The 18,454-nt window shown below is 45.9% G+C and overlaps 2 protein-coding genes across 2 annotated transcripts in view; one reads left to right on the top strand and one right to left on the bottom strand.

The window, feature by feature from the left end:
* Positions 1–1,809: 1,809 nt before the first annotated feature.
* On the bottom strand, positions 1,810–6,188 carry GRWD1 (glutamate rich WD repeat containing 1). Its single transcript, XM_033170022.1, has 7 exons — positions 5,938–6,188; positions 5,016–5,133; positions 4,593–4,758; positions 4,298–4,511; positions 4,047–4,189; positions 2,378–2,575; positions 1,810–2,149 (listed from the first exon to the last, which is right to left on the bottom strand). The coding sequence occupies exons 1-7, from the start codon at positions 6,146–6,148 to the stop codon at positions 1,838–1,840; spliced, it is 1,362 nt and encodes a 453-aa protein (XP_033025913.1). The 5' UTR covers positions 6,149–6,188; the 3' UTR covers positions 1,810–1,837.
* Positions 6,189–8,007: 1,819 nt separating this feature from the next.
* Positions 8,008–18,454, top strand: part of KDELR1 (KDEL endoplasmic reticulum protein retention receptor 1) — a 133,228-nt gene continuing 122,781 nt past the window's right edge. The window contains exons 1-2 of the mRNA XM_033171260.1: positions 8,008–8,076; positions 9,801–9,876. The gene's annotated coding sequence lies outside the window, so the exon portion shown is untranslated. The remainder of the gene's footprint in view (positions 8,077–9,800; positions 9,877–18,454) is intronic.

Here is an 18,454-nt window from a genome sequence, read left to right on the forward strand (position 1 = left end):
CTTGGACTGACTATGGCAGCGTTTCTGCAGTAGTGTACCGGTAATTTTTCTTTTTCCAGCTGCCTGGAGGCAAGGTACTTGTGTTTGCTCAGAAATGACAGGAAGAGGTTTGGGCCTTATTGGGGGAAACCTTTTGCAGCCCGAAGGCCACATTCCTCCATAGACAACCTTTGTGGGGGGTGAGCAGCCTGTGGTGAATTGGTGGGGCCAGAGCAACAGCTGTGAGTCTTCCTTTATTTATTGAAAGCTACATTCAGGCGGAGGCCTCTCTGCTTGCAACTACAAACCCCTCTTCCCATGCAGACGAGCAAGAGGCATTGCAGTTCAAGAACACATCGGTCACACAAGGAAGGTGTGGAGTAAAGGTCATAGAATCATAGAGTTGGAAGAGACCACAAGGGCCATCCAGTCCAATCCCCTGCCAAGCAGGAAACACCATCAAAGCATTTCTGACAGATGGCTGTCAAGCCTCTGCTTAAAGAACTCCAAAGAAGGTGATGGGATCTGACCTAGGGAAGGGGGTATGTGACCTAGGCAGATTTCCTAAGGCCAGGTAAGAAAGCAGGGACACCCTCCCCTCTAGCATGAGAGGTTGAGGGAGCCACAGGCCTATTTGTTTCTTGCATTTTTATCCCACCGTTTTCTCCGGAAAACCCAAGGTGGTGTAAATGGTTCTCCCCCTCATTTAATCCCCACAACCCTGGGCGGTAGGTTAGGCTGAAAGGCAGTGATTGGCTCAGGGTCACCCACAGTGAGCAACAAGCCCAAGTGGGGATTTGAACCCTGGTCTCACAGGTCCTGGTCTGACACTCCAAATGCTACACCACACTGGCTCTTTGCGACACGGGGCAAAGGGAATTCCTAGCTTCCACTTTGAAAAATTAATTTTTATAATTATTATTATTATTTGTACCCCGCCCATCTGGCTGTGTTTTCCCAGCCACTCTGGGCAGCTTCCAACACATATAATATCACAGATAAAAAACTTCCCTGAACAGGGCTATTAAATTTGTGTATCACCCATGGTTCTCAGAGCAGCTCGCAACATAAAAAATGCAATTGTTAAAAAGCCCTGTCTTATTGTGTAGTCCATATTATACATGATCAGATAAATTATTGTAGGGTAATGCTGCCCTCCCCGTTCTTCTGTTTTCAGTAAGTGGCAAATGGATCAGTCTTGGAGAGCTCTGTGCATGGCTGGTGCAGGACAGTGGGCTTTGTATGTCCCAGCTTGTGCAGAGGTACTGCAGCCTGTCAAAATGTTATGACTGGGTTTTCACCTTCCCTCCAAAATAATTTATATTTATTTAAAATACATTATTCTTTACAAACAACTTCCTCTCCACCCCCTGCAGCATCAGTGGTACGCTCTGATGAACAGCTAAGCAGATGCTTGCAAATTGTTTTATACATCATAGGTAAAAGGGTAAAGGACCCCCCAGACGATTGGATGGTTCCACACAGAGAGGAAGCCATTAAGTCTGTTTTGAACTCTTCCCATAGCGGAGTGGCAACATCCAAATGAGACCTGAATCATCCGATTTGTTCGAGGAATGAGTGTAGATAAAGCAGAGCAAAGGCTATCCTAATCATTATCACTCATTAACGGGATGACAGGGAGAGGTGACGACCTCATCAAAAGACTGCAAAGCTTAATCGGCGAAGCAAATTCCAAAAGCAAAAGTTAGTTATTAAACCGACAAAAGAACCCATTTTTATAAGGTTTTAGAGTCTGCAGGGAGCAGAGACTGCAGCCATCTCGAAAGAAGCGACGAAGGATACTGCAGCTTAGCAACAGGCCCAGAAACCCCAGGCAGCCATTTTGAAAGCCTCTCCCTCAGACGCTGATAGTCCGGAAGATGTTGAACCCAGATAGGGCTGTGGTGACAAGGGTGCCGGGGCACTGCGGATGCCAATGCAGCTCCTTAATGTCATTCTCTCCCTGGTGAACAAACAGCAGTTGGGGTGGGATGGAGGCCAAAGCTGTGTCCTTGGCCTCTGCTTCCTCGTCTCGCTCCACAGCCAAGTCCCACTGCGTCACCTGGTCATCGGCGCCGGAGGCTGCAAACACGCCGCTGTCTGTAGGGTGCCATTCAACGGATGTGATGGGTGCCGTGTGCTGCTTGAAGGTGGCGACAGCTGACCCTTTCTGCAGAGAAAGGGAAAGACAAAGGAAGGGTTGAGTTTGAGGGCTATTGCTCGTGAAGAAGATCTGAAGGGGAAATGTTGTGTACAGGTGCTGGGAACCTTTGTCCCTCCGAATGTTGCTGAACTACAACTCCCATCATCCCTGGCCACGCTCCCTGGGGCTGATGGGAGTTGTAGTTCAGCAACATCTAAAGGTTTCCCCTAACATATTTTGACAGCGATTTCTAACCTGGAACTGCCTGAGGTCCCAGATCCTGAGGATCCCATCATCGCCACCGCTGACGATGAAGGGCTCGTTTCGATTCCAGCTGATGACATTGACGTCTGCATCATGTGCCTGGCTGGCGGTCAGCATGCAGGCTTTCCCCGGTGGCGCCCGTGTATCCCAGATGCGGATGGAGGCATCCGCTGAGCAGGAAGCAAAAACCTGATCCAAGAACAAGGGCAAAGAATTGTTATGGTTAAACATAGCGGAGGGCTCTCATGTCCCTGCATCAGGCCTTGTTCCCCTCGCAAATTCCGGTATGCCCTTATGAAGTCATCTAAATCGGCCTTTCCCCTGTGAACTGTCATCGGAGTTTAGCATCACAACTCGTGCATCGATGTTCTGAATCAGACCAGTTACCTGGTAATTAAAAATCTTGGCTTAACGATCTGTGCTCGGGTTGGCAAAGCAGTGCCTAGGTACATTGACTCGCTTCGTATAAATAAATATGTTTTGTGCTGTTTGTGTCAAGCTTTTGCAGAATTTGAGATTTCGTCCACAATGAATAGGAAGGAGAAAAGGCACAGGTATACCCAGTGCAGTGGAACACAGGTAAAAGGAAATGTGGAAAAAGCCATGCAAAGTGATGCAGTGGAGAACCTCTGTATTGCAGGCCTAATTCAGACCATAGGGAGAGCCAGCTGGATCAGGCCAGTCAAGCCCAGCTTCCTGTCCCCCCTGTGGCCAATCAGATGCCCATGGGAAGCCAGCAAGCAGAACCAGAGCACTTTCCCCTCCTGCGGTTTGCAGCAACTGGTAGTCAGAAGCATTACTTCCTCTGACTGCAGAGGCAAAACATAGCATTAGGCCTGGCAGGGGTCTTAATACGGCCACTGTAAGGCAGTCCCCACCCCTAAGAAATCCCCACCCAATTTCTTATCAAGCTAGGGACAGGTAAAATACAACTGCAGGGGATGAGTTCTTCGGCAAGCGGGGCTTTCGTTCAATTCCTTTGAAATGTAGTGGCAAATGCAAGTTACACTGTAATTGGTTCCACTCAGGTACTTCAAGTAGAGCCAACCCCTACGGAAAGTGGGGCTTGCAGCTGCAGCTGACAATAAGCCCTGCTTCTTTTGCCCAGACAAACTGCAAAGGCAGCATAAAGGAAAATGCTTGATTTCAAAGCATGTGAGGAAAGGAAACCGTGTGGGCAAAGGAACATTTTTGCTTTACAATACCAGCTTAAATTCAAGCCCACCAGCAAAGGAAAACTTCACCTGACACCAGGATCTGATCTTCGGCTATATCTTTTTAAAAAATACAAATTGAGGCCAATCTGATTTAAGATTCCATTAAACCAGGCTTCCTCAACCTCGGCCCTCCAGATGTTTTGAAACTACAATTCCAATCATCCCTGACCACTGATCCTGCTAGCTAGGGTTCATGGGAGTTGTAGGCCAAAAACATCTGGAGGGCCGAGGTTGAGGAAGCCTGCGTTGAACCAACCTTGTGGCCAAGCATATGCAAGAGAAATAGGCAACTGCCTTTTTAAAAAAGAAAAAATGCAGCCTTAGCCGATTTGAAATACTTTGATTACCGTAAGTCCCAGGTAATTAGGAAGCACATTAACATTTCCCCAAGCACAGAAATGTTCACTGTAAAGCAAGCTGCACCCATCAAACCACTTCCTCACCGTAGCTTCATTTGGGGACCACTGCAGGTCTTCCACTGATGCAGTGTGGGCTGTGAAAGGCCGCTGGTCTACAAGCCATGATCCATCTTCCTTGGGTGTCCACAGATGGATGTTCTTGTTGCAATCGCCAGTCAAAAGAGTCCCTAGAATAGGTGAGGCACAAGTTATCCTGAACTGCAGTCCTGACAGTCCAGCTCTCCTGTGCCTAGATTCTCAGCTCTGCCCATTCCCATTCCATCCCAGCTGATTACCTGGTTTCTTGGGAGACCAGTCCATAGCAAATCCTTCCGTCATATGCCCAGTGAATGAGAAGACGGGTTTGATCTTGGCCTGCTCTTCTCGCAGAAAGACTGCCATGGCTTGAGAGTCGGACAGGGCCACGAGGGGGCGCTGTAGATCGTATATGTCCACCTGCCCCTTCTCAGACCAAACCGCTGCAATCTGTGATCCACCTAATTCTGTCACCTATTGAAACAACAACGGACCGTTAAGGTAGAGAACTTTGCCGGAGCAGAGTGAGAGAACAGCAGGAAATACGGTTCGTACCCGAACTCTGTTAATACCCCCATAATGGGGGACCATGGCCAGCTCCAGTTGGGGTTTTTTCTCTTCATCTTCATCACTTTCACTGTCGCTGCTACTCTCTGACCCTGAAGAATCCTTGCCAGCACCTTTGGTCCCATAGAGGTGGTGCATCTTCATCACCATCAGCCTATTTGTGGGGGGGGGGGGAGAAATTGAGAGACATTTAAATGGTATATAAGGCGGCGTTTTCAAGAATGGCAAACCTCTGGACCTCCAGATGGTGGGAACTACAGTACTTCCCAGCATTCCCAACAACTGACCGCAAAGCTGAGTCTAACAAGGGAAGGCCAGGGGTCCCACATCCCTGCCATAGGCCCTCTTGTCCTGGCTTCAGCAGGACAAGTGCAGCTGGCTTGCCGGAAGCCAAGCTCCTCACAAACTCACCTGTTGGCATTGGCAGTTTCAGCCTGAGTTCCAGCACAAAGGAGAAGGCTCAGCGGGTAGGTGGTTCGATTCTCTCCAAGGGCATCTTGCAAAATGTCAAAGCTCAAGCAAGGAGAACCTGCATGGGGGTCGAAGGAGACACCGGGACACCAGCATTCATTTCTGTGGAAATTCCCCTCTTTGCCCCATATCTACTGTGAGTTTTCTTCATCACGTTGATTTACAGTCATAACCTTCCTCGCCGTATGCAAACAATTGTTTGTATCTTAACATCTACACGTATGCAACACGTGGTGGTATGTAAATTTACTGCGGATTTAGTTTTAGGCCTCTCTGCAGGAAATGTTCATACTGAAATTGCTTTGTGGCGTTTTAAATATTTGTTTCACCTTTTTGATATAAATATTACAACAGGAGGTCCGGCACAACCCTCAGATCCTAGTTCTGTACTCACAATTACTAAAACATACAGTGGAATCTATTTTGAATCTTACTACTTTATTTAGCTACAGCTCTTGCAACTATACCAACGTGGCTGGGGAAGTTTAAGAAGTCATGGGTTTGCTACAAATGAGTATCAGTGCATACCCCTTGTCGCTTTAAACCTTAGATATAAACACACACCATATCTTCTGGCCCCTAAGGGACGCTCCTAATCTACGGCCACTCATCACATGCCATGCCACATCTCCATAATATTTGTGGCTGAGGTCTTTAGGAGTCAGGCTCGCCTATACAACCAAACTAACCCCTGTGTGGCCCACATCTAAGAACCAATGCATCTCTACCCTGAAAAATTCCCACCTCCATTCCTCCCTGTCTACAATCTTGGAATCCTTTCCCGTTCACCTTAGCAAGCGTCCCCTTCCTTTCCAATCCAAAAAGACAGACCCCCCACCCTCCTTCCAATACATGAACTGACCTGTGCCTGCGCGATGATAGAGGCGATAGGCACCCTCGTCCATCACCAGTTCTTCCCCAGGTGCTGGAGGGGCCCCCTGTCCTGGCACATAAGCTCCCCCTCGACCCTTCTCTTCTTCTTGACCCTTCTCCTCCATTTCCATGTCCTCATCTTCCTCATTGCTGCTACTGGAGCCGCTGCTCGGCTCATCCCATGTGCTGGGCTCCTCCATCTTGAAAGCGGGCAGCTGCTCTCCTTAGCCACGCCCCACTATGGGCTCGGCACCCCTAACTTCCGCTTGCGTTTTCCTCCTTCGACGATGTATACTCAACATAGACGCAGAAATGGAAGACTAACGCGAGCACCTCGATTTACCGTGTCCATATTTCTGTTTGAAGAGCTCGTTAGCATGACTTCACTGCATCAGTAAAGCTCTGACTTTTGAGTTGCGAGGGCATTCCAGAGACCACTTTAAACTGATTTGAACTTTAAATAACGCTGAGGTGTATTTTGTATGGAAGATTTTCAATTTTCAAAATAACTTCGTCGGGTGAGAAGCTATACCTTCCTCTCTTTTTTTTAAATTACTTTTCAAGTTTATAGATTTCACTAATTTTGCAATCATTTTGACATTTCAAAACTTGACTTTCTTCCCCCTCTTTCTACGGTTCCTTAAATTTATTTTTAATATCTTCTGCATGTCCGAATTAACTTCATTTGCTCATTTATTCATCTTCTTTAAATATATACTCTTACGAAACTGCAGGTCATTACAATAATGTTTTTATCTGTTTACAATTTATCTGTAAATATTCAATAAACCATTTCCATTCTTTTATGAAAATTGTGTTATCTTGATTTCTTATTCTCCTGGTAAGTTTTGCCATTTCTGCATAATCAATAAGTTCTTGTATCCATTCTTCCTTTGCTGGGACTTATACTTCTTTCCATATTTGGGCAAGTAACATTCTTGCCACTGTAGTAGCGTACTGTACATGAATAAGTTTCTATAGTCAAAACAAAATTAAAAATTAAAAAATTCCTTCCAGTAGCACCTTAGAGACCAACTAAGTTTTTATAGTGTTTAGGTTGTTCTGTCCCTAAGAAGCTATACCTTTTTAAAATCATCTTTCACTTTGGGATGTTTCATAGGTAAAGGTAAAGGGACCCCTGACCATTAGGTCCAGTCGTGTCTGACTCTGGGGTTGCGGTGCTCATCTCGCTTTACTGGCCAAGGGAGCCAGCATACAGCTTCCGGGTGATGTGGCCAGCATGACTAAGCCACTTCTGGCAAACCGGAGCAGCACACTGAAACGCCGTTTACCTTCCCGCCGGAGCGGTACCTATTTATCTACTTACACTTTGATATGCTTTTAAACTGCTAGGTTGGCAGGAGCACGGACCAAGCAACAGGAGCTCACCCCGTCGTGGGGATTCGAACTGCCGACCTTCTGATCAGCAAGCCCTAGGCTCTGTGGATCCCGCGTCCCTGGATGTTTCGTAGGAAGCGATTAATAAATTAAATTATTAATAAAGTTGTTAAGCACCGTTTAACAATGCTGCTTGTTGTGCCAAAGGCTGGAGGCGGTGTCGCATTAATGTTTTAATATAAAATCCCTGGGCTTCATTGCAGTGTTCTTGTCACTTATTCAGCTTCAGCGCCCCATCCTACCCGTTAGGAATAAAAAAGAAGTATTTGATTTGCATTTGCGGCACAATTTGCAAATGTTTGAAGACTTTATACAAACAGACACGCACATTCGTCACACAAAACAAGAACTTAAGAGTATAAAACCCCGTTTCAGGTGGATTTTATTTCGGGGCACGCTTCTACCCAACCATAGCCACACTACATATTCCTGAATTTCTGCATTTGTGTCCTATGGGCTGCTATCGCTTTCGCTCGACATCCGAGGGGAAATTACGTCAAAACTATCATTGTCCCGTGTTTGACTGTTGGAATGATCGCTCCAACATTTTAGTCTACGTTTCTCAAAAGGTAAACGCTAATTCAGTTAAAAGGAAAAAGGAGCAGGTGGCCATATTGGAAAACGTTCGTCGTTCTCCCTCTCCCTGTTGGGGTTCAAAAAACCTTCCCCTAATAACTCAGCGGGTCAAAGCCTTCCTTCCGCACTTTGAATTCAAATTAAGATAATTTAGGTAAGAAAGTTTAGAAGCCGTATTAAGCGTTAGCACACAGTCACATTTTTTTAAAGAGAAGACTGTCGCCATCTTTATTAAGGGAAACTGCTCTTTTAAATAAATGTAGTCTTGGAGAAGTTTCTCTCTGAAAGTCAGCGCTAGAAAGCTGAGTGGGAAGATGGAATGGCGGTAGCCCGTTTTTATGATTTGCGCGGCTTTATTCGTCATTGAAAACACGGTAAAAGGCGAGCGCCATTTTGAGTATGGGCAGAGAGTGCCTGCCGCCATTTTGAGAGGCGCTACTCCCGGACCGCCACCATCTTAGAAAAGGGCAGTCGGCAGCCGCGCTGTCTCTAAAGAGGCCGTGCACTGCATACCGATGCGCCTATTAAATTTCCCCCCCGAAATGGCCATTTTGAGTGTGGGCAAGTTATCAAAGGACATCTTGGAACAGGGCAGAGGACTCCCTTCCCCCACAAAGAGCGCTATCCCGAAGCGCCATTTCAGAAAAGGGCAATTGGTTCCATTACCATGGTAACCGACTATTCACCGCAGCCCTATTGATTTATTTAAATTTTGTTTTTAAAGTGCTACTGAAAGGCTCAGTGGTATCCTCCACTTCAGGCGTCTGTTGCTTTTCTCCCCATAAACCCAGCCGCGGTAATTCTATAAATTATTCTGCTTCACAGCACTTAAAAATCACTATCCTCTCGCTCTCTCATCACTTTCAATTAATTAATTATCTAGTTAAAACGCACACAAATGCGCAGTTTTGACTACTGAGATAGGAACATAGGAAACTGCCTTATGTTGAGTCAGACAATTGTTCCGTCTTCCTCAGTATTGTCTACACTGACTGGCAGCTGCTCTCCAGGGTTTCAGGCAAAAGTCTCCCAACTCTTCCTAGAGATGCCGCAGATCGAACCAGGGACCTTTGGCTTGCACTGAGCTATGGCCCTTCATATTGCAATAACTGGAACATTGTCATCAATCAAAAAGGGCCAGTTTATTTGCTGACAGATTTGTTTAAAATATATTTAAGTAAGACATCAGTGAAAGTGGTTTAAATGTTTTTATTACAAACATAGGAGTTTATATATGTAGAAGAACAAAAGCAGCCAGCCATACTAAGCAAACTAGAATATTACCGGTAGTTTATTTTTAGTATTAGACCTTAGCCATGGGATATACATAAGTAGTACTTGTGTCTCTGAGCATGGGCAGACTGTTCCTGAATAGCCACAGCTAGCTCTCAAACATTTGGGATTTCTGGCAGGATTTCTGTTTCAAAGGAGGTGATTTTTTGAGCAGGTGCAAACCACAGTATTTATTTTCTTAGGAATTAATTGCCTGGATAGCTTTGTTGGTTAGAGTATGGTGCTGATATCACCAAGGTCGCAGGTTTGATCCCCATATAGGGCAGCTGCATATTTCTGCATTGCAGGGGATTAGACTAGATGATCCTCAGGGTCCCTTCCAACTCGACAATTTTATGATTTTTAATCCCAACCACTCTTGGAAGACAGAATAAGTATGACCTCAACTATGTCATTTTCCACCACGTAAAACAAAACCAAATAAAAATAGTCACAAATAGTCTCCTTTCCTACAGTTGCCTAGCTTATGCTGCACTTACCTGGGCGTAATCACCATTGATTCCAATGGGGCTCAATTTTGAGGGAATACATAGGAGTGTGCCTGTTAGTGCCTCATTCGCATTTCTCCCTTTTTCTTATTCAAAGGTTAGCCACTGGATTTCAGCAGGACATAGGGACTGACGTGACTTGCCTGCTAGAGAAGGAGTACTGTACTTACATGGTGAGTTTACATTGAAGCAGCTCACTTAGTCAGCTACGAATGATTTTGCCTCTGTGTGAGTAGAGAACTTTAGAAGATTCTGCTGACAAAGTTGTACTAATTCTGTATTTTTAAATTTTTGACCAAACTCTCAAGTAATTTAAGAAGTATGAGGAGTTGTTATTATATGTAATATCCTTTTACTAAAAGAGATTTCCCCAGAACCCAGCCAATATGGGTGTAGCTGAGAAAATATAAGGCGCTTTCAAGGAGAGGACAATTTGAACTGTGAAATCCCTACTTTTGTGTCGGGGCAGTGGGAACACACACAAAGTTTTTGGCATCGCCAACTTTTGAAATAAAATAATTGGTGGCTGGATGTGGAGCCAAGTACAGATCTGGCAGTGGCAGAGTCAAGTTTTGGGGGGTTAATCTGGCCAAGTCAGAGTCCTCTAGATCCTAAGGTGTAAAGCAACACACACACACACACACACACACACACTGGTTAAAGGATAAAATAGCAAAATCCTCTTGCTCTTGAGTGGTTTAAAAATGGCAGGAGAGAGCAGCAAAAGGCCCACCGCCTCAAGGTGTATGCCTTTAACAGCTGCATGGCAATGCCACTGTAGAATATCTGGATTTTGTACTGTCAAAGACATGAGAAGTCCCTGTCGAGACAAAGAAAGGTGACAACCTTACTGTGCAATCTCCTGTGTCACTGAGTGCATACTCAACTAGGTGAAAATAAAATAAAATAAAATAAAAGGGCAAAAGCAATACTTCAATCGCAGCATAAGCTTCTTTCGCCCACCCTAGTCCATTATATTCATGTGGATTTTGCTTATTCTTGCATACACTCCCAACATTTTAAATTGAAACTCCCAATTGAGTTCCCCAATTTTCATACTTACTGAGCCCTCTCCACTGTACAAACAATGTACACTCAGGTCTCAGTTCAGAGCCTTGTGTCAACAGAAACCTGAATGTACACTGTTTGAGGCAGTATTCCTCTGAATGCCAATTGCTGGAACTCCAAGGAGCAGGAGAGTGCCGTTGCACTCGGCTCCTTCTTTCGGGCGTCTGGTTGGCCACTGTAAGAACAGGCTTCTAGACTCGATGTGTCATTGGCCTGATCCAGGCTCTTCTTACATTCTTATGTTCATTTTATTACAAACTGAATTTAAAAGATTCATGGGGAAACCCGACATTCAGCAGTGGCACATTCCATTCTTTAAAATAACACCGCTACCCAGTTTTGCCAAAAAGTCCACAATTGTTCCTAGATATAAACAATATTTATTTATTTATTTAATGACTTAATCAGCACATATTTTACCTGGCCCTTCAGCCAAAAAGTTTCCCAGAGTTCGGCTTACAAAGATCAGAAATAAGAGAGTCCCTGATCTCGGGATAACAAAGTCATGGCACAAAGTCATGGCACGAAAGAAGGGACTGCGAGGGAAGAAGAAGAAAAATGCAAACTCAGACTTTAGTTCTAAATTACAGAGTCCTTACAATAACCAGCTGGAATAGAAATGGTTCAAGCAGAAGAGGAGCCAAATCCATCTCTTCCTCTGCTGAAACCTGATGGAATGGCTATGACTGGATGATAGCTGGGGGAGAGGGAAAGCCTGATGGAGTTGGTTTCTTAGCAGAGTTGATAGGATGGTCCTGCCTTGCTTCTCTCCCTCTGCTGCAATCTGCCTATCCAGACATAGCTAGATTTAGTTCTGTTAAGAATAACAAACACCAACCATTTTCTTCTTGTTTGCAAAAGTGAATGGGATTCTAACTCGCCATAAGCAACTTGGTAAATAACCTGCAAGCCAGCTTAAGAAACAAACAAAAATCTTAAAAATCTGTGAAAAAAATCTGTGTTCTTAAAATCTGTGAAAAAATCTGTGTTCTTAAAATCTGTGAAAACTTTTATCCAAGGGCTGCCAGGTAGAGACAAAATTTGCTCCCTGGGAAACCAGTTCCCAACCCCAGCAGTTCCTGTGTTTTGCACCAGTGCTTCACCTTGGCCAGATATCCACGCTACAGGACTCCCTACTGCTTTGGCCTTGGTACAGCGCTCTCTCTGCTGCCCCACCCCCGCCTTGTGTCTCTGAGATTACAGCAATCCCAGTTTCTTATGAATCCCAGCCCTGCAGGCTGCCATCTATCCTCAGCAGGATCATAAATTGCTAACAAGCATGTCCCGAAGCCTGCCGGCTGCCACGGCTCAACCAGAAACTTGCTGTGTGCAGTCGAGCGGGAGGGTCGCATCCCATAATGTGACAAGGCAGGCAGCGCACCGGCAGGTTCTGGTGGCGGGCAGCTGAAGCTGCTGGCTGCTGGTGACAGTGACAGTTGGATGCTGTACAATAGTAAGCCAGCGCTTAAAGGGCAAGGAAGAAGAGAAACAGCAGCTTGAGAAGTTGGAGGGCATCAGCAGGGGGCACCACAGTAGAGGCAACACAGGCTATGGCACTTGAGGGTCACATCAACATGGCAACAGACGTCTACCCTTTGAACGAGGGCAGGTGCTACTATATGTTTGTTACAGCACATGGGGATAACCCAACAGTTAGAAAGTCCAAGGTTGTGCCACACTTTAGGGTACCATTAAAAGGCAGGAAACTGGCAATGATTTAGTTTATTTGATGTGCTTTTCACCTGGGTGGCATTTTTGCATTGTCTGTCTTGAGCTGCTTCTGAGAACAGAGGTGAAGAACCTTTCTGGCAGGTTGAGAGGTGTCAAGTTCCTGAATGCTGATAAAAACATTTTGGAAGTCTTGCAGCCTTTTTTACGTTTCTTCTGGCAAGGCTCTGGTGCCTTAAAACAGCTGCATGTCAGCCAGAAATTCAATAGGTGATGCTGCTCTCAGCATGAGGAATGGTTTTACTTATTGAATTTTTCTCTATGGTGCAGCTATGAAAGGTTCCAGGAACTGTCAGAGCAAGGCAGCAACCCTAGCTTTCCAGAAGGGCCATAGCTCAGTGGTTGTGGCACCTGCTTCACTTGTGTAAAGTCCCCATCATCTCTTGTCAAAAATATTGGGTAACCCTGCCTAAGACGTCGGGGGCAGACATTACTGCGTTAGACTGTCCACTGGTTTGAGTCATGAAGTTGCTTTTTTATATCTGCTAACAAACCAGGTCCTGAAGGTGGGGGCGGGGAGTTGAGTGTTAGCAAATATATAGTTGTGGAGTGTGGCACCTACTCCTTGGTTAGAAGCCACCTGGCTAGTCAAAAGACCTGCACAGATAATTTGCCAGGGTGGTTTGTCTTCCATCTTGGGCTTTTTCTTACAGCTCAGCTCAGCCTCGGCTTTCTCTTATTTATAATGCCTGTAACACTTTTCAACGTAGGATGGGATTTGCAGTTGTCAGCTCATAACAACAGCCCTGTGAAGCCAAGTTGTTAGGCTGAGAGACTGTGTCTTTCCCAAGGTCACACAGTGAGCTTCATGGCAGAGCAAGGAGCTGAAATAGTGCTTCACACCCAAGGCTGTGTGCAGACAATAATTCCTGAAGAGCAGGTGTAGGGATGTGTTTGTGTGTATTCATAGAATTGTCTGTGTGTGTGTGTGAAAGACTTTCCTCTTAAAGCAGTCTTTCCCGACACTGGCTCCATTCCCACTGCTGCACAAATGTAACAAACTCTTCTGATACCCTTGGCCAGGCTTTCTGTATCGCCAAATTGGCACCAGTGAACTCCCACTCACTCACACCTGGGCATTAGGTATGTGCCCAGCCCCATCTATCCCAAGCTGCAAGCAAATTTCTCTCAGAATTTGTACTTGTGGGGAACTGCAGCAGTGCCTGCCTCAGTCCCAGAGCCCTTTCAAGCATGTGACCATTAGATAAAGAATCGGTGTCTCCGTAGAGTCAGTACCCTAAAGCTGACAGCTTACCTCAGTGTCCTACTTCATGAGCACAATGCGCTTTTTTTGTCCAATTAGGGTAAACCAAAGAAGAGTTTTGGTAGGATAGGAATGACCGGTTGGATAAAGAGTAAGAAGAATACAGAACAAAGTCGCTGAACAAAATAAAATACAAATGCAATTTCTAGTTTATACTCGTGCTCCAGTAGTTACCTTCCAACACGACTGATTCGTGTGTGTGTGCTTAAGTGCGAGTGGGACCCAAATTCCCTCTTTTAAGGTAAAGATCCATCCCTTCCAAGTTTTAAAAGCCCTCCCCAGTTATCTCAACCTAAATGGTTTTTTGTTGGTTTTTTTGAAACCAGCCTGTAACATACTGAGTTAATTTAGGAGGTTTCCCTGAGGACTGCTGGTGATGTCTTAGTGGTAGAACTCATGCTTTTCATGCAGAAGTTCTGAGGTTCAGCTCCTAGTGTCTTGAGACCTTGGCAAGCTGCTGGGAATCAAGAGTATACAGTACTAAACTAAATGAGTCAATGGCATTTTCACACATGAGTGATCGCTAGCTTTGAGGGAGTCCTGGGCGAACAATCCTCTAATAAGCCCCTTCCTCTGTCAGTGAGCCCTGGCAAGCTTAGGAGCCTGTATCCCTTCCAAGCAGTTGCGGGCAACTGGGTCTCTCAGCCCTTTAATTTTCCCACAATGCTCCAGAGCAACGTTGGGTTGAGAGCAGAGTGGCTGGATCTAGCCTTCTTTTGTTGCTCAGGGTCCCTCAAAGGACACTGAGAGGGTGGACATCTACATTGGGATCCCTGCACAGGGGACCTGGCAGCTGCCCAAGGATGTCAGGTGCTGACAGCAGCCTAGTGGCTCCAGCTCCTGCTGCTATCTCAGTAGGAACATAGGAAGTTGCCTTTTACCAGATCAGGCCATTGGTCCATCATGCCCAGTACTCTCTATTCTGATTGGCAGTGGCTCTTTAGGTTTCTGGTGAAGTCTTGCCAAGCCTGTGCTCCACTCCAGAGTCATGATCCCTGCAGGAGATCTCTCCCCTCCAAAGTTGACCATGTGGACTTCCTTTTGCCCCCTTTGCTACTCTCCTTCTGAATTTCCCTTGTTTAACTTGTTTAATCTAGCATTCCTTCTTCTGCCAGAGGGCAAAAATATGCCTTGGTCCCCATTCCCAGTGTGTAGGCCAGACGATGACTTCACCCTTGTTGTTCAAATGCAGGCTTCTTGCCCACCTGCGTTGGCAAGGAACCTTATCAATTAAAGAGAAAGGCTGGATTCATCCAGCCACCTGGGATTGCTCCGTTGCCAATTCATTGTTTGGGGTGAGGGTAGGGCAAGGGCATGTTATGGGGGAACGTGAATGGGCAGCACTCCAAACTAGCTCACTGTTCAGTTTTATTATGTTTAAAAATGCATTTTCATGTCAATAATTGGATCTAAACAATCTGATCTGTGTCAGTGAGAAGCTGTCCTGGATTCTGCCCCATCCCAGCCTCACCATCTCCACTGAAGTGGCAATTCTTTCTCTGTGATGCTGGAAAATATGGGGCAATGACCAGAATGGAAATTAGGGACTTCACTGCAGGTCGCAGCCACTGGGTGGCACTCTAATTTCACAACTGCAAGGCGGCTGAAAAGGGGTTGAACTCACAGCCCTGTGCCTGCCGCAGCAGTGGCAGCTGGCTGTTTGGAACCTCTGCAGAGCCAGTGCGTCCGGGACAAAAGTCCCATCCGTCTAGATTATGGGCCATTTCTAATCATAGCTCCTCCTCCTTCCCCACTGCCATAGTCCCAAACCTGAGTTATTCCTCCCCCTCCTTCAACTCCCACAAGCCTTCCTCTGTTATCTCAGCCTGGGGTATTTTACAGAAGCCAGCCTGTAGCATACTGGGTTAATTTAACGGGGTCCCCTTGGGACTTCGGGCCTGTTTATGTTGTAGCTTTTCCGCTGATTTCCCAATTTGATATGAAAGCTAAATTAAGCAGTGGCATGGCTTGCGGGTCTCGCCCGCTGCATACCAGGGAGGCGTTGGCACCTCGTGGGTTTGCTGCAGGCCTCCCATGGGACTTGCCACCTGTCAGGGCTGCAGTCAGCATGAAAATTAACACTAGTCACTGAACGCTCCGAAAGCAAGAGGGGAAAATGAAAAGGAGCCGCCCTGATTCAGGGTAGCGCATGACAGGATGGGGAGAAGGGTGAGAGGGCTATGGGCTTGAGGGCACCAGAAGACTTTAAAAGGCGTGGGATTTTTAAAAGGTGGGGGAAGAAAAATCAGACTTATGGTTCAGCTGAGTGAGCTACCCTGCCATAGAAAAGTCCATAGGGCGATGCTCAAAGGTGAAAAGGCATCACTCATGGCCCGTGAGCCAGCAAAATGAGCAGAGGCAGCCCATCTGCTTTTGTCATTGCTACATCACCAGGTGCTCTTTCTGCATCAGCCTTCCCCAGCCTGGGCACAAATGGTATCTGGAAGGCTCCGGGTTGGGAAAGGCTGTTCTAGATGTCCTGTCACAGGAGGTCAAAGCCTTACTTGGCAAAAGAGAAGGTCTGAGAGGGAACAGGGCAAGGGCACCATCAAGCCATAGGGGAGACAGTTCATCCACCCTCTGTGCTAAAGGCTCATTAGCCCTTGCAGAGCTAGCTACACTCCTGCAGCCTGACCAAGCCTTAAGAGCAGTGCCTGAGACCCATCAGGCTGATTAATATGAAGGGGGAGGGCTTTCTCAGTGGTGATACCACACCTTGGAAACTTCCCACCCACAGAGATTCGAAGAGCCTCTTTGATGCTGGTCTCTCTCACTCAATCCCCAAAAACCTCTGAAGCCTCATTTATTCAAGTCTGCATTGGCTGAATTGTGCTGTACGTGGAAAAAAATCTTTAGCTGCTGCTGCTGGTTGGTGTGTGTGCATGTGTGTTTGCAATTGTATTTTTGTGTGCTTTACAGTTTTGTAACCTGTCTTTGTGCCCTGAAACGTTGGTCAAAAGGTTGCGTAGAGCAATCTTGGGTTATAACCAAGTTTCTTAATGCAAAAATGGAAGGCCCTGGGAGCAGCTTGCCTTGAAGTAGGTAACATGTCAAGTAAAGTCGTGTTTCTCAACAACTATCCTAGATCCTCACACAGTGGCTGATTTGATATCATACTTTTAACATGAGGGCTGTGATATGGCTGGATTTTGTGTGTGTGTGTGTGTGTGTAGCTATAAATTCCTGTGCATTTGTTACATTGGTGGCATGTATATTGTCTAGGTGTCATTGTGTGTCTTGGTGTTGTGTGGCTGTGATGCATTTCTGGTTGTTTTCTTATAGCCACCATGCCGCTGTAAATGTGTGTGACCACTATGATGGTATTTGTGGTATATTATGAAATGTTTGCAGTAGTACTGATGTGTGAGTGTGTTCTTCCCCAAAGTTATTTTCTGTGCCCGTATTGTGTAATTTTGATGGATGATGCCTTTATGCGGATGGTATATTCGGAGGCTGTATTTGTGTGTACTGCATATGGCCATTTCCATAGCCATTTTCTAGGCATGAAATAGGCATTGGGAACACGTGTGCTACATAGTTGTGCTGGTGTTTACATATATTCCCGCAGTCACATTGAGGTGTGTGGTAGACACCTCTTCAAAGAGAGACCTTAACTAGTATATTATTGTGTCTGCTGTGATGTCTTTGTATGTGTCTGATGGGACTAAGGTGCCACTATACCCAAATGTGTGTGATTTTAGTGGTGTTGCAGAGTAGTGTGTAACTGAGCTGAGTTTCATTCTCATTTGCACCTGGAGGCTTCCAGGAAGCTGAGATGCAGCTGACTCTGGGGAGACGGCAGCAGCTATTTGTATGGGAATCCCACCCCTCATCGCCAGGCTCTCTACGAAATAACTGCAATGTTCAGCTGCATCAGCAGGGAGAGAATGACTGAGGGAATCATTTTCTGTCTTTGAGCTGATAATAACTTGGCATCATGCAGCCAAGAAGTGTGGAGATCCTGGAGATTAAATCAGAAAAGGGGAGGGGGAGATGAGACAAGAGAGCAAAAGAAATGAAGGAAGGAAAGGGGTTCAATGGAAGAAGAACCTGTTTAGTGGGAGTCACATGCACTTGCATGTTAAGGACTGGTGGCTGGTTGCAAACATTGGAGTAAGTGGATCAAAAGAAAGGAAGGGTGTATAGAGAATGGTTAGTGAGAGATGTGGCAGAGGACTTCTCCCATGAAGCCTTTGGCATAACCCCTTAGCCTCCATATCCTGCTGTGGTGAAACCTAAGTACATGGCGTTTTACAAAATAGAAGTGGACAGGTTTCTGCCCAAGGGGCTCACATTTCAACATTTGCAGTGAAAGGGCTCTCCTCTCCCTTATGTCAGATTTTATATTGTAAGTTACTCAGGGCAGAGACTTGTTCTCTTGTGCTATGAAGCACCATGCTCCATGATGTCGCTATACAGTGGTACCTCTGTTTACATACGCTTCAGGTTACATACGCTTCAGGTTACATGCTCCGCTAACACAGTAATAACGCTTTAGGTTAAGAACTTTGTTTCAGGATAAGAACAGAAATCGTGCTCTGGTGGCGCAGTGGCAGCAGGAAGTCCCATTAGCTAAAGTGGTGCTTCAGGTTAAGAACAGTTTCAGGTTAAGAACGGACCTCCGGAACGAATTAAGTACGTAACCAGAGGTACCACTGTATAGGCAGATCGTCATCAGGCCATCCATATAT

The sequence above is a fragment of the Lacerta agilis genome, chromosome 14, assembly GCF_009819535.1.
Source record: "Lacerta agilis isolate rLacAgi1 chromosome 14, rLacAgi1.pri, whole genome shotgun sequence".
NCBI classification, from domain to species: Eukaryota; Metazoa; Chordata; class Lepidosauria; order Squamata; family Lacertidae; genus Lacerta; species Lacerta agilis.

Excerpts from the sequence above, each read along its gene's own strand:
- GRWD1 (XM_033170022.1), bottom strand. The coding sequence starts at position 6,148 with ATGGAGGAGCCCAGCACATGGGATGAGCCGAGCAGCGGCTCCAGTAGC. Across the intron at positions 4,759-5,015 it reads GAAACTGCCAATGCCAACAG|GCTGATGGTGATGAAGATGC; the intron begins GTGAGTTTGTGA and ends CCCCACAAATAG. Across the intron at positions 4,190-4,297 it reads CTGGTCTCCCAAGAAACCAG|GGACTCTTTTGACTGGCGAT; the intron begins GTAATCAGCTGG and ends CACCTATTCTAG.